Raw genomic sequence first — 25526 nt, 5'->3', positions numbered from 1 at the left:
TCTTGTGTTTGATGCTCTCCCAATGTTCATCCAGTATCTGGAAGTAAGTCCTACTCCATTATGGTACCATGTGGGACAGAAGGCGGACAGGTGATGCAGAGTGGAGGGACATGAGAAGAGTACTGGGGTGGGGTGAAATGGGGAAAAGCGAGAAGAATAAGGTGTAGGGAGAGAATGCAGATGATGGAGGAGTGTGGAAACTATGTAATTATAGGCAAGCTCATGATGTAATTTGAACACATAGAAAATTTTTAAACTCTTGAGAGATTAAGACGAGTTTACCGACAGGCGCATTCTAAGATATTAGGATTTTAGTTCTTTTTAAAAATATGACTAGAAATGCCATTAACTTGAGGTAAGTTTTTATTGTATAACCTGGCAGAACTACTTTTTACCTTGCTGATGGTCTGTATTAATACGCAGTGAAATAGACTATAACTTGTCTGCAGTTAGATAACAGTAATAATTAAAAAAATACAAGAAAGATAAAGATGAAAAAAGTCAAAGACTGAGAAAATGGTGTCTTAGGATATGTTGTGCAACTGTATTCACCTTCATGTCTTCTGAATTTGCTGTTGGATCACTTTCTAATTGAAATGGGTGGGTTTTGCAGATAAAATTTACATGAATTCTGCCTACTACTACATTATCATTAATGTTTTTGATTTTCACAAAATCTACTAGTTACATGTATCTAAAGTAGCTTCTAAATTCTGTCATGTTCCAGAGTTAATATATATGAAATATTATATTTCTATTTTCCAAGAAGAAACTCAAGTGTAAAATTATTATTTCAAAGCCTTTATTTTTTTCAGATTCCAGGGATAGCTACAAAATATGAGACTACTTGCAGTATTTTTGGGTGAATCAGAAATTAGTTTTGTTAACTTTAGCTTCAGGTCATTATGAACTACTCTATTAATTAGCGAAAACTTATGAGCCTTTTGAGTTTGGCAGGGATTAACATGTTCAGTCTAAGGAATAAGAGGTGTTCCTTGGAATGGAATGCCTCAAGTACAAGGAGAGGCTAGGTTTCTTTGGATAGGCTGGGTTTCCTTGGCATGGCAGTTGTTAATAGTTTCTGATTGAAATAGACAAAATTGAAGGGTACAGATAGGATAGATAAAAATTTTGCACATAGAGATGTTTAAAACTAGAGATGATACTTTTTTAAGGTCATAGGTAATGATGGGTTTGGTGGGGATTTGAGGTAGGATCTTTTTCCCCTCACCCTGGTGATAGAATATTGAAAGTTTTGATTGAGAGAGAATGAACGCATAGTCTGTCAATACTTAACTAATAAGAGAAGCACTTCAATTACCAAGACATAAGAGGTCATTAGACAAGTATTACAAAGTGGGATTAGTATAGAAGGGTTGGCATGGATGTGGTTAGCCTATTTTTGAGCTGTTTAACTCTGAGAAATCATTTAGAGCCAGTGATATTTCAACTAACATTTTAAGTTTGTTAAATCCAGTTATGCTGTGAAATTAAATCAATAAACAATTTTATTTACATAATTGCTTAAATTACCTGACTGCTCTCACACTATGAATAGTTTCTGAGAATCTGCCACTGTCACTTACTAATGAACGAGAACATACTTACTGGAAGCAGGTGAAAAATTATCTCTCACCCTCAGTAAGCCATATTACATCCAGACCAAGCCTTTCTTCACAATGCAAATAAATTATCCTGTTATGATTAACTATATTAGATGCTGTTTTACAAGATACTTCTAAGAGTGTATTTGGATGGTGACGGGAATATATTTTTCCTTGAGCCATTTTTACATGCAGTTTTGAAGAACCAGTAAGGTAAAATATAAAAGTACTTTGCTATGGTTCTCCACATTCATTTTGTAATTGTGCATTGCAGCTCTTCCAACGGCAAAATGCACTGACAGTACAGCAGCTGACTGCAGCCCAACAGCAGCAGTATGCACTAGCAGCAACACAGCAGCCACACATAGGTAAGGAGCAAGAATAACTTATTTAGTCAATACTTGATCAAAATTCAAGGTTAAATACTTTGCCCTTGGTAAATCTAAGTTTGGGGGAAAAAATCCTTTTGAATATCTGTGGCCAATTCTTGCACTTTCATGTAACCGCTTAATATGTATGTTAGGCCATGTTTGAATGTTTTGGATTGCTTTAGGATTCTTTAACTCTCCTTGAACACTTTAGAAGCTTATTGTTCATATTATTTATCTTTAGAAGGTTAAAATATAATGTTTATTAGAAGACAGATGAGAGGAGATCTGTGTGGAGCATAAACACTGCCATAAACCAGTTGGGACAGACTTTGACCATCTCCGCAATCCCTTGAGGGGAGAGCTTTGGGAGTTATGGGAAATACCCAGAAAAATATTATCAATGGAAATTATGGAAACAAATCTACTTGAATACTTTGGTATGAAATCTCAATAGTTGCTTGATTCCTTACTTAGAATAAAATGAATTAGCCACTGCAGTAAAAGTGCCCAGTAATGCAGCATTCTCACATCTGTTTTTGGAAATGAAAACAGATAGCTTTGCAATATTTTCCCTTTATATGCAGCCTCATTACATGACTCCATTGCAGGAAATTATTTCTTGAGATAGAATGACAATGCAGTACACTTTCAAATGACTTTGTTCATTGGGCTACATAGTCCGTCACAGAGACCCTGCAATAAACAGTCTGCTGCATCAACCTCCACCCTGTATACTGCTCAATATCTCCACAATTTTATCAGCACTTATGTTTCAACTCGTGCAAAAAAAAAAGTGGAATTTATATTTCTTAGAGTAACCTTTTCCATATTTGCATACAGACAGCAGGATCATTTGAAAATATAATTTTATTTGTCGTGTATATAAGCAGTAGTTTCTGTTTAAAGTTGCAACTTGGATGGTTTTGTTGTCATCAGTTTGAATCTACTGCAGTCAATTTTGTATTTGGTGGAATTTGATATCAAAAGCAGAATACAAAGCACTAGATAAAGGCTAGAAAATACTGTTGTGTTCAGATTTCTCCTAAATTTTTAAGATGATTAGAGATCAGTTCATAAAATAGAATCAGTGAGAATTTACTGGCACCAATCAGATAAATGGTGCATGTACAGATGAAGGAAATGCTGGACTGCAAGCCAGGAATATCTGTGATAATTTATGGTAGTTGCTCCTCAATCTTATTCCCAGATTAATACATGCACTATCCTAAATGTAATTATATCTTCACTGTAATGGTTATAAGAGATAGAATTTCTTGGCTGAGATGATTATATGTTAAAGACTTGTTTTCAATCTTAATGGTAAATGTTACCAGAGTACAATACTTCCACTAATTTCATTACAGAATCTGCAATATATTATTTGCCATTTCTACATGTGTAAAGAGCCTTTATCTTGCTTCACTGATGGTTCACTGATTTAAGTTTGAAAACATGTATTGTGCATTTCATTTTTCGCCAGAACCCGCCTCCTTTCTATTTCTAAATTTTTCTTGCAACTTACGGGTTTGTAACCATACTGAGATGTCATGTTTGCAAGAACATGTGTGACCACTTCTTTAGAAAACTTTATTCCCTCTATCTCCATGACATTTGTGTTAGCTTCATCTATCCCATGCTGAAGTATAGAATATGACCAGTGGGATGGAAGCTCACTTATGTTGGCAATATGAAGGAAAAGACCATTTATTGCTACAGAGTTATTTAGATTTCTGTGGGGAATTGTCAGAAGTGAAGACCAATGGACTAGTGCTCAAAAATGTACCTTTTGGATTTTTTTTGGAATAGAAGGAGTAAATAATGTATTTTTTTGTCTTGAACAGCAGGTGTATTTTCAGCAGGTCTTGCTCCAGCTGCCTTTATGCCAAACCCATACATAATCAGTGCAGCTCCACCAGGCACAGATCCATACACTGCAGCAGGACTGGCTGCAGCAGCTACTTTAGCAGGTGATCAACCATTTTCCGTAATAGTAACATCTGAATAAAGTTGTACAGACCTAATTTAAAAGGCTGTTGGGGGCTGAGGGTGGGAGAAAGAAGAAAGCAACTCAGTATTACACACTTTTGTATAGATTGGAGCAGGTCATATACTCCATTTGAACAAACTGCTTTCAGTCCCAATTGAAATCAGTGATTTCTAATATTTGTGTCTGATAAAGTGGCATTAATGCTAAGGAACTTCAGTGAGATTCTCACCCTTCTATTGGAGGTGGAGCCAAATAACTGATTGGTGTTTTAAATCTAAAATCAGGGATCTGTTCTGGGACCCTTACTCCTTGTGAATTTTTATAAATTACCTGGATGAGGAAGTGGAGGGATGGATTAGTAAGTTTGCTGATGGCACAAAGGTTGGAGGTGTTGTGGATAGTGTGGAGGGCTGTCAGAGTTTACAGCGGGACATTGATAGGATGCAAAGCTGGGCTGAGAAGTGGCAGATGGAGTTCAACCCAGATAAATGTGAGGTGGTTCATTTTGGTAGGTCAAATATGATGGCAGAATATAGTATTAATGGTAAGACTCTTGGCAGTGTGGAGGATCAGAGGGATCTTGGGGTCCGAGTCCATAGGACGCTCAAAGCAGCTGCGCAGGTAGACTGTGTGGTTAAGAAGGCGTACGGTGTATTGGCCATCATCAATCGTGGAATTGAATTTAGGAGCCGAGAGGAAGTGTTGCAGCTATATAGTACCCTGGTCAGACCCCACTTGGAGTACTGTGCTCAGTTCTGATTGCCTCACTACAGGAAGGATGTGGAAGCTATAGAAAGGGTGCAGAGGAGATTTACAAGGATGTTGCCTGGATTGGGGAGCATCCCTTATGAGAATAGGTTGAGTGAACTTGGCCTTTTCTCCTTGGAGCGACGGAGGATGAGAGGTGACCTGATAGAGTTGCAGAAGATAAGATAAGGGCATTGACCATGTGGATAGAGGCTTTTTCTCAGGGCTGAAATGGTTGCCACAAGAGGACTTAAAGTGCTTGGGGAGTAGGTACAGAGGAGATGTCAGGGGTAAGTTCTTTACTCAGAGTGGTGAGTGCGTGGAATGGGCTGCCGGCAACAGTGGTGGAGGCGGATACAATAGAGTCTTTTAAGAGACTTTTGAATAGGTACATGGAGCTCAGAAAAATAGAGGGCTATAGGTAAGCCTAGTAATTTCTAAGGTAGGGACTTTGTGGGTTGAAGGGCCTGTATTGTGCTGTAGGTTTTCTATGTTTCTATGTAAAAGCCAGTTCAGTACTTGGAGAATTGAAAACTTTCCGTTTCCCCCATCATAACATCATAATGTGTCCGGCTGTAGTTTTCCATAGCATATGCGAATTAAGTTGTATATGCTACTAATATATATTTTTGACCATTCCTTGATTTCGAGAATAGCTAGACGTCTGGCCCACTAACCTTTGGCAGAACTTCGAACTTTTTCCATCGATCCCCTGTAATCCTTATCCTCTCTGTAATTATGTGAGAATGTGAGTATCTGCTAGTTGCTCTAATTTATTGAGAATTAAAAAAAAATATTTTCAATGTTTGCTGTCATACAGTATATCTACAATTGTAACTTTTAACCTATTCCCAAATCTACTTGGGCCAACTTGCCTTAAATTCTCACGAAGATGACCGTACTTGAATTTCACATACTGGTTCCAATTTAGGCACGTAATGCTCAGAGCTGAAGTAAAATATTATCTTATAATCACTTTCTCCAGTGAATTCCTTTCTGAGATTACTGATCAATCATCCCTCTAAAATAACCAGTTCTTTTGCTGATTCCATTATTCCTTGCTGCAGCAAACTTTTGAGATCTATGATCTGTTTTGCCATTTTCATTTATATAGTTTATGTCAGGATTGAAGTCCTCTTGTTATTTTTGTTTTGTCTTTATTAACAACTTCTCACATTAATTGAATGACACTCAATCCTGTTATTTAGCTGCTGTCAAATGGGCAGTGTTTTCGGACTCTTTATCTCTGTTTTCATTCATACTCATTCGAGAAACATAGAAAACTTACAACACAATACAGACGCTTCGGCCCACAATGCTGTGCCGAGAACGTCCTTTCTTTAGAAATTACCTTGGGTTACCATTGCCGTCTATTTTTCTAAGCTCTATGTACCTAAGCAGAAGTCTCTTGAAAGACTATCGTATCCATCTGTCACCACTGTCGACGGTAGCCCATTCCACGCACTCACCACTCTGAGTTTTTTTAAAAAACTTACCCCTGACATCTCCTCTGTACGGACTTACAAGCACCTTAAAACTGTGCCCTCTCGTGTTAGCCATTTCAGCCCTGGGAAAAAGCCTCTGGCTATCCACATGATCAATGCCTCTCATCATCTTATACAACTCTATCAGGTCACCTCTCATCCTCTGTCACTCCAAGGAGAAAAGGCCAAGTTCACTCAATCTATTCTCATCAGGCATGTTCCCCAATCCAGGCAATATTCATGTAAATCTCCTCTGCGTTCTTTCTATAGTTTCCACATTCTTCCTGTGGTGAGGTGACCAGAACTGAGCACAGTACTCCAAGTGGGGTCTGGCTGGGGTCCTATATAACTGTAACATTACCTCTGGGCTCTTGAACTCAATCCCACGATTGATGAAGGCCAATACGCTGTATGCCTTTTTAACTACGCAGTCAACCTGAGTGTCCTGTAGACTCGGACCCCAAGATCCCTCTGATCCTCCACACTGCCAAGAGTCTTACCATTAATACTATATTCTGCCATCATATTTGACCTACTAAAATGAACCACCTCACACTTATCTGGGTTGAACTCCATCTGCCACTTTTCAGCCCAGTTTTGCATTCTATCGATGTCCCGTTGTAACCTCTGACAAACTTCCACACGATTCACAACACCCCCAACCTTTGCATCATCAGCAAATTTACTAACCCATCCCTCCACTTCCTCATCTAGGTCATTTATAAAAATCACGAAGAGAAGGGGTCCCAGAACAGATCCTTGAGGCACACCACTGGTCACCAACTTCCATGCAGAATATTACTCGTCTACAACCACACTTTGCCTTCTGTGGGCAAGCCAATTCTGGATCCACAAAGCAAGGTCCCCTTAGATCCCATGCCTCCTTACTTTCTCAATAAGCCTTGCATGGGGTACCTTATCAAATGCCTTGCTGAAATCCATATACACTACATTTACTGCTCTACCTTCATCAATATGTTTAGTCACATCCTCAAAGAACTCAATCAGGCTCATAAGGCATGACTTGCCTTTGACAAAGCCATGCTGGCTATTCCTAATAATAATTTGCTTCTCCAAATGTTCATAAATCTTGCCTCTCAGGATCTTTTCCATCAACTTACCAACCACTGAAGTAAGACTCCCTGGTCTATAATTTCCTGGGCTATCTCTACTCCCTCTCTTGAATAAGGGAACAACATCCGCAAAGCTCCAATCCTCCGGAACCTTTCCCGTCCCTGTTGATGATGCAAAGATCATCGCCAGAGGCTCAGCAGTCTCCTCCCTTGCCTCCCACAGTAGCCTGGGGTATATCCCGTCTGGTCCCGGTGACTTATTGAACTTGATGCTTTCCAAAAGCTCCAGCACATCCTGTTCCGTAATATCTACATGCTCAAGCTTTTCAGTCCACTGTAAGTCATCCGTACAATGGCCAAGATCCTTTTCCATAGTGAATACTGAAGCAAAGTATTCCCTAAGTACCTCAGCTATCTCCTCTGGTTCCATATACATTTTTCCACTGCCACACTTGATTAGTTCTATTCTCTCATGTCTTATGCTCTTGCTCTTCACGTACTTGTCAAATGCTTTGGGGTTTTCCTTAATCCTGTTTGTCAAGGCCTTCTCATGGCTCCTGCTGGCTCTCCTAATTTCATTCTTAAGCTCCTTCCTGCTAGCCTTATAATCTTCTAGATCTCTATCACCTAGTTTTTTGAACCTTTCGGAAGCTTTTCTTTACTTCTTGACTAGATTTATAAGAGCCTTTGTACACCATGGTTCCTGTACCCTACCAGCCTTTCCCTGTCTCATTGGAACATACCTATGCAGAACGCCACGCAAATATCCGCTGAACGTTTGCCACATTTCTGCCGTACATTTCCCTGAGAACATCTGTTCCCAATTTATGCTTCCAAGTTCCTGCCTGATAGCCTCATATTTCTCCTTACTCCAATTAAACGCTTTCCTAACTTTTCTGTTCCTATTGCTCTCCAGTGCTGGTAAAGGAGATAGAATTGTGATCACTATCTGCAAAATGTCTCCCACTGAGATCTGACACCTGACAGGTTCATTTCCCAATACCAGATCAAGTACAGCCCCTCCTCTTGTTGGCTTATCTACATATTGTCAGGAAACCTTCCTGGACACACCTAACAAACTCCACCCCATCTAAACCCCTTGCTCTCGGGAAATACCAATCGATATTTGGGAAATTAAAATCTCCTGCCATGACAACCCTTGTTATTATTACATCTTTCTAGAATCTGTCTCCTTGTCTGCTCCTCGATATCCCTGTTACTATTGGGCGGTCTATAAAAACACCCAGTAGAGTTATTGACCCCTTCCTGTTCCTAACTTCCACCCACAGAGACTCAGTATACAATCCCTCCATGACTTCCTCCTTTTCTGCAGCTGTGACACATCTCTGATCAGCAGTGCCACGACCCCACCTCTTTTACCTCCATTCCTGTCCTTTCTGAAACATCTAAAGACTAGCACTCTTAAGTAACCATTCCTGCACCTGAACCATCCAAGTCTCTGTAATGGCCACAACATCACAGCTCTAAGTACTGATCCATGCTTTAAGCTCATCTGCTTTGTTCATAATACTCCCTGCGTTAAAATAGACACATCTCACACCATCGGTCTGAGCAAATCCCTTCTCTATCACCTGCCTATCCTCCCTCTCGCACTGTCTACACGCTTTCTCTATTTGTGAGCCAACCGCCCCTTCCTCCGTCTCTTCATTTTGGTTCCCACCCCCCCAGCAATCGTAGTTTCAACTCTCCCCAATAGCTTTAGCAAACCTCCCTGCCAGGATATTGGTCCCCGTCGGATTCAAGTGCAATCCATCCTTTTCATACAGGTTACACCTGCCCCAAAACTCATCCCAGTGATCCAGAAATCTGAATCCCTACCCCCTGCTCCAATCCCTCAACCACGCATTTATCCTCCACCTCATTCTATTCCTATACTCACTGTCACGTGGCGCAGGCAGTAATCCTGACATTGCTACCTTTTGAGGTCATACTTCTCAACATCCTTCCTAACTCCCTGTAGTCTGTTTTCAAGACCACCTCCCTCTTCCTCCCTATGTCGTTGGTACCAATATATACCATGACCTCTGGCTTTTCTCCTCCCACTTCAGGATATCGTGGACACGATTAGAAACATCTCGGACCCTGACACCTGGGAGGCAAACTACCATCCAAGTTTCTTTCCTGCGTCCACAGAACCGCCTGTCTGACCCCCTAACTATAGAGTCCCCTGTCACTGCTGGCATCCTCTTCCTTTCCCTGCCCTTCTGAGCTACAGGGCCAGACACTGTCGCTTCCCCCAGGTAGGCTGTCTCCACCCCCCCCCCCCCAAATTACTCAAGCAGGAGTACTTATTGTTAAGGGGGACAGCCACAGGGATACTCTGTAGTATCTGACTCCTGCTCTTCCCTCTCCTGACTGTTACCCACTTATCTGTCTCCCGAGGACCCAGTGTGACTTCTTGCCTGTAGCTCCTATCTATCACCTCCTCACTTTCCCTGACCAAATGAAGGTCATCGAGCTGCATCTCTAGTTTCCTAACCCGGTCCCTAAGGAGCTGCAGCTCAACGCACCTGGCACAGATGTGGCCGTCCAGGAGGCTGGGAGTCTCCCGGACTTCTCACATCTGACACGCAGTACAGAATACCAGTCTATCACACATACTTCCTGTCCCTCCCTGTCTTCTACTTGTCACTTTTCTAAGGCAAGAGCTTTATTGTTGTCCTTCACTGTAGCAGTGGTCAGTTGTTCCACTCCAAGCCACTTCCCATTTTGTCTCTCCTTTTTAATTACTAAATAGCCCAGAATAATTAATTTTAAAACTAAAGTTACCAAAGAACCATATCTCTAATGGATTTTACATCAAGGCTACTTACCACTATTTTTGCTATTAATTTATCTATCAGTGCAGGTAGTCCTCCATTCATTATAGTGTCTTTAATTTGGTCTTTGGATGGAGATTAATGAAGGCCTCAATCAGCAATAGCCATATTTCTTTGTATTTGATTGGCCTGGCAATTTGCAATTGTAACCACCTTCTATTACTTGTACAATTAGATCCTTTGATTCAACACATTTCACATACAGATATTTGTGGTTATATTGTTTATTTATTGTGCCCTTCATGGTATCAGTAGGGGCAGTGTGTACCTGTAAAACAACTGTTGCAATATAGGGAAATGTGGCAGATGCTTTGTATGTTGGTCCCACAATCTGCATGATCAGATAAAACATTGATGCAGAAGGAATAGTAGTTGTAATCTTCCATGTCCTCTCTTAGAACACACCCTGAGAGCAGACAAAATCTACATTTACTATCTTACGCGAAATTTAGCACTTCCAGCAGCAAAGTATTCCTTCAGTGGCACTCTGAATATTTGCCCCTAGGATGTGCTGAAATCATTGGCATGGAGTTTTCTGATTTGAGTTCCAGATATTATTCCGCTTTCATTTATGTTAAGTGATCTTCTAAATCCTTCCTCTTTCCCCGTTATACCTGCATTTTTTAAACCAAGTTCCAGTTATTCAAAATCTTTGAATTTGTGGCATATTTGTAGGATAGAAAATGCTCCTAGTAATTAACATTATTGAGAGACTTTGAGTGTTCATGGTTCAGTAATAACTTCATATAAATGGAAAAGTTTTACACCTGAGTAAGTAGTGCAGGCACTGGAGTTTCAGGTCGCTACTGACACAGTAGCAACTTGCATGCAGAGGACAGTGGTGGGGGATTGAAAAGAGTCTTAGACGAATGGGTTGGCATTCATGTTTGGAGATGGATATTTATAAAGATTACGAAAGGAAGCAAAATATTAGAGGACTTCCATTAGTATTTGTGAACAGTGTTTTCTAGTGCTGCTGAAAAAAGACCAGTTGCTTCACCTGTTGCTTCATTTTTGAGCCAGGTCCTACCGTTGTCCCTCCTCAGTATTATGGAGTTCCATGGGGTGTGTATCCAGCTAATCTGTTCCAACAGCAAGCAGCTGCAAACAATTCTGCCAACCAACAGGCTGCAACACAGGCACAGCAAGGACAACAAGTACGTGTTTCTCATTGATTTCACTGTCTAGGTTACCTTCTGTGAATGGCTGTAACGTATTCTACTAAATTCTCTGTACAAATCTACTTAAATATTGGATGGATATTGGTGTTCATTCTGTCATTATATAGCAAAGAAATGGCTCTCCAGTTCAGCATGTTCACACTGATTTTCAAGCACCCATTCACACAAATCCTACATTTACTTTTTCACTCCCATACAGATCTCCCACCATTTTATTCACCTTCCACTCAATTTACACTAGTCACAACATATGGTTGCCAGTTTACAAACCAACGTGCACATTCTTGGCAAGTGGAAAAAAAAATGGGGGAACCCCATAGTCACAATGTACATATCGACAGCCTTTAAGGTCAGGGTCAAATTTGGGTTTCTGGAGCTGTGCAGAGGCACTGTTCTGCATAACTTGTATTTATATTTTAGTTACTTTAAGAATTTAAAACATTTTTATAAGTCATGCCCTATTAATTGAATTTTAGTGATTAAAAATTGAATTTATCTATGAGCTTGGCTAGCTGCTGTTGTATCATGAAAATGATAAAGTCTTTGTTTTATGCATAATTGCTAGGTTCTGCGAGGTGGAAATCAGCGCCCACTCACTCCGAATCAGGGTCAGCAGAGTCAACAAGCTGACTCGCTAGCAGCAGCTGCTGCAACCAATCCGGCTCTGGCCTTTAGTCAAGGCCTTGCCACTGGAATGCCAGGTATGTGTCTTTGTTATAATTACTTTTGAAGAGTAGCTATTTAACATACAACTCCACTTTTCTCCATCACAGAAGACAAGCAGTAACTCCTGGAGGAGTGTAATTTCTTACATGAGGGCACTCCTATTCTTCATGCAATGAATTTTTTTCTCAGAAGGCGATACAGTTGTTTTCCTTGAAATCCACACATTCTGAACTCCACAGGTAAAATCAGAAATTGGATTTACAAGCTCTCTCCATTGACTAGAGAGGTCTTAAATAAATTTTTTCTTTATTGTTATAACCTGAAGAAGCTGAGTCAGTTAGACCTTCCTGACCAACACACCATATTTCTTTTTGCTAAGACTGTGAGGATATGGGATAGAAAGCTTGATTATGGACTGATGAGCAGGTAGAGCCAGGAGGGGAAAAGGTGGAATTGGAAAATTAACGAAGCTGATGACGGGAATCCTAAGTGGAGAGGTGAAGGGGAGATGGAACCAAATGGAGAGGGGATCTTGTTGGTGAAATGAGCTAGATAGAATCATGAGAAGGAGAAGCATGAAATTATCCAATGGTTAGGCTGGAACATTTAACAAGTCTCGCATGGTAGACTGGTCTAGACGTTTAGGATGAACTGGCTAATTGGATCCAAAATCTGCTAGTGATAGGATGCAGAGGGTAGTGTTGAAAGTTGTTTTTCTGACTGGGACCTGTACAAATGGAAAGGTTTGCACCTGAACTCCAAGTGAGGGGGGAGCCAGTATTCTTGCAGGAAGGTTTGCTAGTGGGTTTGCTCAGGGAGAGGGTGGTTGGTGGTGCCACATGCAAGTTTGAGAACAGTTTAATGTGGGAAAGGATATGGTGAAGGAGGGAGGACTTCAGATTTTTTTGTAATGTTGGGCACTTTTCCAAGGAAGAGGGCCTTTACAATTGGGATGGTTTACACCTGAACTGGAAGGGTACCAATATCCTTGTGGGAAGGTTTGCCTGAGGCTCTGGAGGGTTCCTGTACTGTGGGAGACGTCCTGCCTCGTCCCTGTGCCGAAGACGCCATGCCCCAGCGGCCTCAATGACTATAGACCAGTGGCATTGACCTCCCACATCATGAAGACCCTGGAGAGACTTGTTCTGGAGCTGCTCCAGCCGATGGTCTGGCCACACTCAGATCCCCTCCGGTTCACCTACCAGCCCCGACTAGGAGTTGAGGATGCCATCGTCTACCTGCTGAACCGTGTCTACGCCCACCTGGACAAGCCAGCGAGCTCTGTGAGGGTCACGTTTTTTGACGTCTCCAGTGCATTCAACACCATCCACCCTGCTCTGCTGGGGGAGAAGCTGACAGTGATGTAGGTGGATGCTTCCCTGGTATCATGGATTCTTGATTACCTGACTGGCAGACCATAGTACGTGTGCTTGCAACACTGTGTGTCTGACAGAGTGATCAGCAGCACTGGGGCTCCACAGGGGACTGTCTTGTCTCCCTTTCTCTTCATCATTTACACCTCAGACTTCAACTACTGCACAGAGTCTTGTCATCTTCAGAGTTTTCTGATGACTCTGCCATAGTTGGATGCATCGGCAAGGGAGATGAGGCTGAGTACAGGGCTACGGTAGGAAACTTTGTCACATGGTGTGAACAGAATTATCTGCAGCTTAATGTGAAAAAGTCTAAGGAGCTGATGGTAGACCTGAGGAGAGCTAAGGTACCGGTGACCCCTGTTTCCATCCAGGGGGTCAGTGTGGACATGGTGGAGGATTACAAATACCTGGGGATACGAATTGACAATAAACTGGACTGGTCAAAGAACACTGAGGCTGTCTACAAGAAGGGTCAGAGCCATCTCTGTTTCCTGAGGAGACTGAGGTCCTTTAACATCTGCCAGACGATGCCGAGGATGTTCTACGAGTGCGGTGGCCAGTGCTGTCATGTTTGCTGTTGTGTGCTGGGGCAGCAGGCTGAAGGTAACAGACACCAACAAAATCAACAAACTCATCCGTAAGGCCAGTGATGTAGTGGGGATGGAACTGGACTCTCTCACAGTCTGAAAAGAGGATGCTGTCTAAGTTGCATGCCATCTTGGTCAATGTTTCCCATCCACTACATAATGTACTGGGTGGGCACAGGAGTACATTCAGCCAGAGACTCATTCCACCGAGATGCAGCACTGAGCGTCATAGGAAGTCATTCCTGCCTGTGGCCGTCAAACTTTACAACTCCTCCCTTGGAGGGTCAGACACCCTGAGCCAATAGGCTGGTCCTGGACTTATTTCATAATTTACTGGCATAATTTACATATTACTATTTATTATTTATGGTGCAACTGTAACAAAAACCAATTTTTCCCCAGGATCAATAAAGTATGACTATGACTAATGCTGCTCTTGGGGATGGGAAGTAGAGTGCCAGAGCTGCTAGTGAGGTAGTTCTGAGGAAAGTACATGTTAAGCCTATACATGGAACTGAAAGGTTGTGCAGGATATATTGTGGATAAGCTAAGAAGTTGGATTAGCATATGGAATTATGATATTGTAGCCATTATTGAGACTTGGTTACATGAGGGGTAGGACTGGCAGCTCAATGTTCTAGGGTTCTGTTGCTTTATAAAACAATAGTAGAGGGGGACTTAAAGGGGGAATAGTGGTATTACTCATTAGGGAAAATGTCATGGCGTTGTTGAGGCAGGACAGACTAGGCTGCTGAGGCTGTACAGGTGGAACTGAGATTATATTATAAACCTCCCAAAAGTAAGTGGATTTAGATCAGCACATTTGTGGAGACCGTTGCAAGAAAAATATTGGTGCGATAGGTGATTTGAACTTTCCATATATTGACTGGGACTCCCATACTGTCAAAAGACTGGATAGGATAGAATGTCAAATGTGTTCAGCAAAGTTTCTTCAATATGTAGAAGTCCCAACTAGGGAGTGGGAAACTGAATCTCTTTATTAGGAATGAGATAGGGCAGGTGACAGAGATGTGTGTAGGAAAGCAGCTTGGATCTAGTGATCATAATTCCATTAGTTTCAAGATAATCATGGAGGAGGATAACACTGGTCCTCTCGCAGGTGTGGATTTTTGTTTTGTGTGGCAAGGAAATACTTGATAAGTGGGATGCCTTCAGAACTGCAGTGGGATCTGAGCCAACTGGAAAAATGGTAGATGGAATTTAATGAAGACTAGTGTGATGTGCTGCAATTTGGCAGGACAAACCAGGTTCAAACTTACACAATGAATGGTAGGGCAGTGAGGACTGCGGTAGTACAGAGGAATCCGGATATACAGATCCAAACAGACAGGTTTGTAAAAGGAATTTTTGGCACATTGGCCTTCATAAATCTAGAGTATTGATTGGGATGTTATGTTGAAGTTGTATAAAACATTGAGGTCAAATTTGGAGCATTATGTGCACTTCTCGTCACCTACGTACCGGAATGATATCAATAACATTGAAAGAGTACCGAAAAATATTTACGAAGATGTTGTTGCGACTTGACCTGAGTTATGGGGAAAGGTTAGAGTTTTATTCCTTAGAGAGTAGGAAAATGATGGTGATTTGATAGAGGTATAGAAAGTCAAGGTGTGTATTGTTAAGGGTAAAGGCAAGCTGGCTTTTTCCACCGAGGCAGGGTGAGACTAGAACTAGAGGACACAGGTTAAAGGTGAACTGTGAAATATTTACAAGGAACCTGAAGAGGAACTACTTCACTCAGAGGGCGGTGCAGGTGTGGAAAGAGCTGCCAGTGGATGTGGCAAATGAGTGTTTGAAACATTTAAGAGAAGTGTGGATAGGTATGTGGATTGGAGGGGTATTGGGGGTTATGGTCCAGATGCGAGTCAATGGGAAGGGGGGTGGAGGGCATTATCAGAAGTTCGAGAAATCAATGTTAAGTTTGGAGGCACCCAGATGGAGTCAAAGAGGGGTAATGTAAAAGGTAGGGCATTGAGGAATATTGTTGAACAGAGAGAACTAGGAGCCATTGGTTTTAGTTCTCTGTAAGTGGCAATACAGGTGTTTAGGGTGGTAAGGTAGGGATATGCCATGCTTTCTTTCATTGGTCAAGGCATGGTAGAGTTCAATCCTTGTGTTGCAACATTACATATCTCTGTTCAACTGCATTTGAAGGTCCAGTCACCGCACTATAGGATGGATATTATTGCCCTAGAGAGAGCACAGAAGAGATTCACCAGGATATTACCTGAAATGGAGGACTTAAGTTATGAGAAGAGATCAGATAACCTTTTTTCTTTCTCTGAGACTGATGGAGGCTGAAGGGTGACCTGAAAGAAATATATATGACAAGGATTCAATTAACCATCGATGAGGTAGATAGTGAAGTGTATTTTAGGAAATTAGCAGGAGTCTTGAAACATAATTTTAGGGTGACAGGAAAATATTTTAAAGGGGATCTTAGGTGTGTGTTTTTTTTAACTTAAACGAGTGGTACATTCCTGGAACACACGGCCAGAGGGGTGAAGCAATCAAATACAATTACTACATTTAAGTGACAATTACACAAACACTTAATAAGCAAGGCAAGATGGGTGCGGTCGAAATGCAGGCAAATGGAATTGGTGTAGATGGGCAAAAAAACTGATGTGGTGGACTGAAGGGCCCCCATTTCTTATTGTACAAGCTTGATTATTATTCTGGTCTCTGAAAAGTGAAAGTAAAAGAAAAGGAAAACTTGTGATAATCAAATTTCATAATATAAAAATTATCCTATATCTGTTTTTAATATATAGATGCATCCTATTTATATAATATAAAAAGAGGCTATATTAAGATGCTGAGGAATAATTTTATAGACAAGAGCCTCAAAAGCAGCTTACCATTGTACTGGATCTGAATGACACAATTAAATTCTATGCTTAATTGTGAACAGTGAACAAACTATTTCAACAGCTATTGGTTTTTGAGTTATGGATTCGAAGTGTGGGTAGAGTTGATTTTTTCCGCCTATTTTTATTACCAAATCACTACTTTTTAGGTTATCAAGTTCTAGCGCCAGCTGCTTACTATGACCAGACTGGCACCTTAGTGGTGGGACCTGGAGCAAGAACTGGATTAGGGACACCAGTTAGGCTGGTAGCATCGACACCAGTTATCATCAGCTCCGCTGCCGCACAAGCTGGTAGGTCATGATTTTAATATGAAGTGCTAATATTTATTGCTTTCAAGTGAAAGATGTGGCTGGAATGGCAAACTTACTGCTTGTCTGCTTCTTACCAGCTGCAATGGTCACAATATATGATCAGCAAAGCCTCATCAGAGGCACTAAACTCCTTTCAGAGTTCAATGTTTGCTCCCTTGGTTGAATTTTGTGCTTGTTTGATTTTATTTTATTTGTGAGTGGTCATGTGCCTGGCCCATGCATGCCCCTATTAAAGGTGCTATTCTCTCCCCCCCCCCCCCCCGCCCCCACACTTGGAACATAGGAACATAATTCTTCAATCCCTGTTTTTACATTGCACATTCTTAAGCATAGCTGACAGTGAACAATGCAGAGGATGGTGACAGATTGCAGACATTCCACCTCTCCCGGAAGTTCCGGGAGTCTCCCACATATAAATAGTGGCTCCCTGATGCCCGCAAATTATATATAATATCGCGGAAATCAATTTTTTTGAGAGCGAGAGAGAATGCGAGCGAGAGCATGAGAGAGCGCATGAGCGAGGGAGAGCGCGCCATGGGAGAGTGTTCCAAAAAAAGAAAATATAAAACGTACGTCACCCCAGACTACACTAAAGTGTACCCCTGCCTAATAGGGGTCAAAAATAATGACAGTGTTGCTCGCTGCACTGTTTGCAACAGTGACTTTTCTATTGCCCATGGTGGGTTAAGACTGTAAAAGACATGTTGAGGTGAGTTTAACAAGTGTCATTCATTCATCAGCATAGCTAACGTTATTTAAACTAGCTGGCTAGCTGCGAAGAAGCTACTCCATTGCAGACATCCCATCTCTCCCGGAAGTTCCGGGAATCTCCCGCAAATTGATGGTGTTACCTCCCTGAAATGAGTTTTTGCAGGGTGGGATGTCTAAGATTGCCATCTCTGAATATGAAATTGCTGGTGGAAATTCCATTGAAGGGAAGGGTTTTTCTTTTAAGTTTAGACATGTGCAGTCCTGCATTTAAAAAAAAATGTAGAAGTTGCCATTCAAGAACAGCAACTAGAAGTTGCCTGACACCATGTTTAGCCCAATATTACAGGGAGTAATTTATATTTTGTGGGCATTGGCCTTTTGGATAATGAAGTTGATCTTCAGTGATGAAAATTGAACAGTTGCTTCTAGTTACTGAATATTCTAGACATCACTTGTAGATTATTTCACCATAAAGGTTAACTGCATATTTGGCAGTTAATTAGTAGGGCAGGGAGAGACAGATAGAGAGACAGTTTACGTTTTAGTGTTTATCTGTATTACATCGTAACCAAGTCAAACCCAATAAAATCCCCGAACTTAACTCTTATCCCTATACATTGGTTAATTTCATAGACATAAGTGAATGCCCAGCATTTCCTCATCATTTTATAAATCAATTTATTTTCAACTAAAATGAATGTTAAACATAGTGTATACGTTCACTGCTGTTCATGCTACATTTCAACTGGGCACAGATCTATTTTTTGAGAGCTATTAATTTGAGGAGCAAGAAAATACATTTTAAGCTGTGTACTCTGAACCTTTCTCAGCAATGCCACTTGGGTATGTCAGAAATATATTTTTACCCAGTTCTTAAGGCATGCTCAACAAACTCCATGCCTTACGAATCAATTTTTTCTCCCTAAAAAGTACTAATGTCCTACTAATGCTGCTGTAAAATTTGTTTTGAATTATGAAAGATGTATATAAACCAATGCAAGTCTCAACCCAGATTTTGGGAGACAAAAGAAAAATCTCAATATCCATCATAAAGTTATGTGAAGGTCATGTAACTTCAAATGCATGAAGGTGGACCTTAAGAGTCTACCTTGTTATAATCTTGCACCTTGATGTTTGCCTGCTCAGCCATTTCCTCTCTGACTGTTAGACTTTATTCTGCATTGTTTTACTTACTTTTACCTGGATGCACTATGTAATGATTTAATCTATATTAACGGTATACAAGACAACTATTCACTCTATCTTGGTTCATACAGTAATAAACAAATTCCAATCCCTTATTGGAATTCCAATTTGAAATCCAATAAGGCCAGCATGAAATAAGTTTCAGCAGTTGAATGAACTGTTGGTATTGAAGCTTAGCAAGTGTTTATTGATATAATTACAGCCATAACTGCGATGGGAATAAAACTGAATAGCTGGTATTCAATGTCGCAAAAACAAAGGAGCTGGTTGTGGACTACAGGAGGAATGGAGGCAGGCTAACCCCTATAGTCATCAGTGGATCTGGGATTGAGAGGGTGAACAGCTTTAAGTTCCTCTGCATGCATATCACCAAGGACCTCACGTGGTCTTTACATACCGGCTGTGTGGTGAAAAAAGCACAACAGTGCCTCTTTCACCTCAGACAGTTGAAGAAGTTTGGCTTGAGTCCCTAAATCCTAAGGACTTTCTACAGGGGCACAATTGAGAGCATCCTGACTGGCTGCGTCACTGCCTGGTATGGGAACTGTACTTCCCTCAATCGCAGGACTCTGCAGAGAGTGGTATAGACAGACCAGCACATCTGTGGATGTAAACTTCCCACTATTCAGGATATTTACAGCGACAGATGCAAAAAAAAAAGGGCCGGAAGGATCATTGAAGCCCCAAATCACTCCAACCACAAACTGTTCCAGCTGCTACCATCTGGAAATGGTATCACAGTATAAAAGCCAGGACCAACAGGCTCCAGGACAGCTTCTTCCGTAAGGCCATCAGACTGATTAATTCACGCTGACACAATTATATTCTATGCTATTTTGACTGTTCTGTTGTATGTACTATTTATTATATATTACTATAAATTGCACATTCAAACAGAGATGTAACGTAAAGATTTTTACTCCTCGTATGTGAAGGATATAAGAAATAAAGTCAATTCAAATCAAGAAGATTGTCTATTTTGGTGATGTCATGCCTCATGTTAGAAGGAATTACATAAAATACTTTAACAACAGGAATTCTGCAGATGCTGGAAATTCAAGCAACATACATCAAAGTTGCTGGTGAACGCAGCAGGCCAAGCAGCATCTATAGGATAGTTAATCCTGACGAAGGGTCTCGGCCTGAAACGTCGACTGCACCTCTTCCTATAGATGCTGCTTGGCCTGCTGCATTCACCAGCAACTTTGATGTATGTTACATAAAATACTTTGTTTCTTTTCCATTATTCTTCAAGGTGTTGCATTGTTACATGTCTTATGATTCTAGGCCATGTGGAGAAGAGAGTACTGTACCACCAGTACCTGTCTTGTAATAGGTACTAGGTTCCAGGCATCAGTACAAAATGACACGAATGATTGTCAAATAGTTATCTTAATGTGAGAAGCTATTCTGCAGATCAAATGGGAGTGACTAGAAAAAGGAGACCCGTTCTTTGCTGATGTGGTACCTTTCTCATGTCATCCCATCGTAGGTAAATCAGAAACTTGGTGAATGTTATTGATTGCTGTCTGTCTCCCTTGTTTGGGAATTTAAGAGAAGTTAACCGGATTTCTTAAATCAATCAATTTTAAAACCTATCCATTTCTGGGCAGTAATCAACCTTCCTTATATTTAAGGATCAATGAATATTTGGGTTTAAGATGATTTTATTCATTGATGTACTCATATCTCAATTACTCTGTACATTTCTGATCACCAAATGACAGGGAAAATGGGGTTGCACCAGAGAGCCCGGAAGGACAATTTACAAAGACTCTCTTTTCTGTTTCATTCTGGCTTCTTCTCCCTTCCTTTCCAATCCTGGTGAAGGATCTCAGCCATAAATGTTGACTGTTCATTTCTGCAGCTGCTGCCTGACCTGTTGAGTTCCTCCAGTATTTTGTGTGTGTTGCTCTGGATTTCCAGCATCTCAGGATCCCTTGTGTTTACAAATCTGTTTCCAAATCCTGAAAATCCTAGCTATGAGAGGAGATTGTGTAAGTTAAGGTAGCTTTATTTGCCACAAAAGAGGCTGAAGTGAGACTGAAATGAAGTGTGAAAACATATGAATGGGCAAGAGAGTAGATAGGAATAACTTGAGATTGAACTTGATGCTTAACAAGGTGCTGGAAGCAGAAACCCTATTTACATTAAATTAGTATTGGACGTGTTCTTGAATCCTGAAAAAAGCTCTGCGCTTTATACTTGCAACACACACAAAATGCTGGTGGAACAGAGCAGACCAGACAGACCAGAAGAAGCACAGTCGATGTTTCGGGCCAAGACCCTTTGTCAGGACTAAAGTTGAAGGGCCGAAGAAACTACAGATGGGGAGCAGTGAGAGAGGGTTTCACTAAACTCCCGTCGAAGAGAAGATTTAAACTTCTTCAGTGTAGGCATCACTGGAAGAGGCTTCGCAGTAGTTAATTTAAAAATGCAAACATGAGGAAATCTGCCGATGCTGGAAATTCAAGCAACACACACAAAATGCTGGTGGAACATAGCAGGCCAGACAGCATCCATTGGAAGAAGCACAGTCCTGATGAAGGGTCTTGGCCCGAAACGTCGACTGCTTCTTCCTATGGATGTTGTCTGGTCTGCTGCATTCCACCAGAATTTTGTGTGTGTGTTGCTTGAATTTCCAGCATCTGCAGAATTCCTCATATTTGCACTTAATGCTTGATGTTTAGATTGGGATAATGTCAAGGCTGCAGTAAAGGAGTAAGTCATGGATTGTCTACTGAGTCAGTGTGGGTGGAAGTTAGTGGTAGAAACTCTACAGTGTGCTTTTTTTTTATTGACCCCACAATAGTGACAGGGATATCAAGGAGCAGGTAGGGAGGCAGATTCTAGAACCGTGCAATAACAATAGGGTTGTTGTGATGGGACTTTCTTAATATTGACGAGCATCTCCTTAGCGCATGGGGTTTAGATGGGGTGGATTTTGTTACATGTGTTCAGAAGGTTTCCTGACGCAATATGTAGATAAGCCAACTAGAGGAAAGGCTGTACTTGATCTGGTGTTGGGAAATGAACCTGGTCAGGTGTCAGATCTCTTGGTGGGAAAGCATTTTGGAGGTAGTCATCACAACTCTTATCTCCTTTACCATAGTGCTGGAGAAGGATAGGAGCAGACAATTTGGGAAAACATTTAATTCGGGTAGGAGGAAATATGATGCTATTAGGCAAGAAATTGGGAGCAGATGTTCTCAGAGAAATGCATGGCAGAAATGTGGCAAATGTTCACTGAGCATTTGCATGGCATTCTGCATAAATATGTTCCGCTGAGGCAGGGAAAGGATGGTAGAGTAAAAGAACCATGGTGTACAAAGGACATGGAAAATCCAGTTAAGAACAAACAAAAAGCTAATGAAAGGTTCAAGAAACTAGGTACTGAGAGTATTCTGGAAAATTACAAGGTTTCCAGGAAGGAGCTTAAGAATGAAATTAGGAGAGCTAGAAGGGGCTATGAGAAGACTTTGACAAGCAAGATTAGGGAAAACCCCAAGGCTTTCTACAAGTATGTGAAGAGCAAAAGTATGAGTTGTGTGAGAAAGGGACCAATCAGGTGTGATACTGGAAACGTGTGCATGCTGGAGTAGGTAGCAGAGGTGCTTAATGAATACTTTGCTTCATAGTTCACCGGGAAAAGGACCTTGGCATTTGTGGGGATGACTTACAGCGGACTGAATGCTTGAGCTTATAGACATTAAGAAAGAGAATGTATTGGAGCTTTTGAAAAGCATTAAGTTAGATATGTCGCAGGACTGGACGAGATGTACCCCAGGGTACTATGGCAAATGAGCGAGATTGCTGAGCTTCTGGTGATGATCTTTGTATCTTCAATAGGGACAGGAGAAGTATTGGAGGGTTGCAAATGTTATTCCCTTGTTTAAGAAAGGGAGTAAAGATAACCCAGGAAATTATAGACCAGTGATCTTACTTAAGTAGTGGGCAAGTTGTTAAAGAAGATCCTCAAAGGCAGGATTTATGAGCATTTGTAGAGACATAATCTGATTAAGAATAGTCAGCATGGCTTTGTCAAGGGCAGGTCGTGCCTTACAAGCCTAATTAAATTCTTTGAGGAGGTAACAAAACACATTAATAAAGGTGGAGCACTGGATGTACTGTATATGGATTTCAGTAGGGTCCCCCATTCAAGGCTCATTCAGAAAGTAGTGAGGCTTGGGAAACTAAGAGACCTTGCTCTGTGGATCCAAAATTGGCTTGCCCACAGAAGGCAGAGAGTGGTTGTAGATGGTTCATATTCTGCATTGAGCACAGTGACCCAGTGGCGTTCCACAGGGATCTTTTCTGGGACCCCTCCTCTTTGTGATTTTTGTAAATGACCTGGATGAGGAAGTAGAAGGGTGGGTTAGTAATTTTGCTGATAACACTTACTGACTGGGCTGTGATGTGGCAAATGGAGTTTAATCCAGGTGAGTGTGAGGTGGTTCAATTTGTTAGGTCAAATTTGAAGACAGAATATCAAACTAATGGTAAGACTCTTTGGCTGTGTGGAGGATCTGAGTGATCTTGTTGTCTACGTCCATAGGACACTCAAAGCTGCTGCGCACATTGACAGTGTTGTTAAGAAGGCGCATGGTGTGTAGGCCTTCATCAGCTGTGGGATTGAGTTCAAGAACAATGAGGTAGTGTTACAGCTTTATAAGACCTTAGACCCCACTTGGAGTACTGTGTTCAGTTCTGGTCACCTCACTACAGGAAGAATGTGGATGCTATAGAAAGAGTGCAGAGGAGATTTATAAGGATGTTGCCTGGATTGGAGAACATGCAGTCACGCACTGTTGAACTTGAACACCACCCCGGTCGGCCGGTCAGCAAGAACATTGTCAATATTAAACCGGTCCGTGGTGCAAAAAAGGTTGGGGACCCCTGACGTAGGCGATCATGGTGACCATAATTATTGTTGGCAAATCTTTCTACCTTTGCTGCCTTCTGGGCAGATTGCTACTTGGTGTAAATTCTCAAATGGTATGCTTGGATTTTGTGCATACACTAAGTTTAGTCTGAGGTCTAACTTTCATATGCAAAATTGTTAGAATTTAAGAAAGCATAAAATAGAAATGAATAAAGGTAATTTCTAGAGATTATCTACAACTGTCTGATGCTCCTGTGATCTAAAATGAAGAACTAAATGCCACTGTCTTCCACCTGTAATCGTATTTAAGGCTGGTGATTTTCCAGAAACATTGTTAGCTTGACCTAAGGTGTATGTGTTTCCATGGAATATGATTGTACATATCTATATATCTAGATCTAGGTTTGTCAAGGATAATTTTTCACAAGTTAATTAATCCCCAAGTTCTATAAATTAAAAAAATTCCAACTGCTTTTATCAAAATCTGACTAAGTGATCTATTTCTACTTGAATGTCTGAAGGGGCTAGCATCCCAGCAGTGGAAGTAGTCATAAATAAGTCTGAACCATAGACAACTGTTTTGCAAGTGTTTTTGATTTTCACAGGAGTTAAAATGAGATGGAGTGTGGCTTAGGTCAAGTTGTGAAGTTGTTTCATTTCACCATATTGAGAATTTTCATGCAACTCGTCCTTTGATTGGAACATGAACTAAAATGACTTTAGCTATTCCTTCAACTGTGTCCACTTGCAAAATAATCTACTTGTTGTGTATTCTTATGCTGTTGTTGAAAAAAGTCTGATCACCTTTGCTGAACCCATTACCTTCATTATGGCATTGTTTACATCTGTATCACCTTGTCTGTTAATTCACAAGTTCTTTCATCATGGTTGAGAGATGTTTTGTTCATTTAATCCATAGGCAGCCAATTTATTTGTAACAACTTAACTATTTTAAGTGTGTCACCTTTGAAGTAAAAATCGAGATCTCTTTTTTAAAGACCTTTGGGGCAGGGTGTGGAATTTATCAATGATCTTAGAAAAAGACGGGCAAAGAATTGAATTCACATGTTTATGCTCACTGAACTAAATTGAAGGAAGCATCCTTCCTTTTGCCTTAGTGAATTTCATTTCCATTGGATACAGATTCATTTCTTATATTTTAAAGTCTGATCCCAATGAATTTGCTTTATTTGTTTTGGAAACGTGTCCAATTTACCAAAAACTATCCATCTGGCTAAAAATGGATGATATTCCAGAATTTGGTAAGCTAGTGCAAGCTGCGCTAATTTTTAAAAAATATTTCCTCCTTCTCGCTAATTTTGAAGCAATAGGTGTACTTGATTAGCCTTGTTGTTAGCAGTATCTATTGACAGTGTTTCTAAATGAATGATCAATAAATGTTCATTTTTCCGTCTTTTTCAAAGGATGTCATTTCATTATGTTTCATTTTTGGTTGTGGAGGATGCTGAACTGTGGAAGAAGTAACCTTGCCACATAGGATGCTCCTTATTTTCCACAGGAACCATCCTCCCCCAGAAAGCCCAATATGTCCTTTTCGGAAGAATATTGTACAGAATTTTGGTCTTCTGATCTCTTTGCTTCT

At 40.9% G+C, this 25526-nt stretch overlaps 1 protein-coding gene across 4 annotated transcripts in view; it reads left to right on the top strand.

Moving 5' to 3' along the window:
- The window catches only part of LOC134339795 (pumilio homolog 2-like), a 125218-nt gene that overhangs the window by 65183 nt on the left and 34509 nt on the right, over positions 1–25526 (top strand). For all 4 annotated transcript variants that reach the window (XM_063036587.1, XM_063036577.1, XM_063036598.1 and 1 more), the window contains 5 exons: positions 1879–1972; positions 3817–3942; positions 11130–11263; positions 11853–11988; positions 16960–17103. In XM_063036587.1, coding sequence (XP_062892657.1) covers positions 1879–1972; positions 3817–3942; positions 11130–11263; positions 11853–11988; positions 16960–17103 — 634 coding nt within the window. The remainder of the gene's footprint in view (positions 1–1878; positions 1973–3816; positions 3943–11129; positions 11264–11852; positions 11989–16959; positions 17104–25526) is intronic.

Source organism: Mobula hypostoma, chromosome 2 (genome assembly GCF_963921235.1).
Source record: "Mobula hypostoma chromosome 2, sMobHyp1.1, whole genome shotgun sequence".
Classification (NCBI taxonomy): Eukaryota; Metazoa; Chordata; class Chondrichthyes; order Myliobatiformes; family Myliobatidae; genus Mobula; species Mobula hypostoma.
This window is presented reverse-complemented; position numbering and strand designations above follow the sequence as displayed.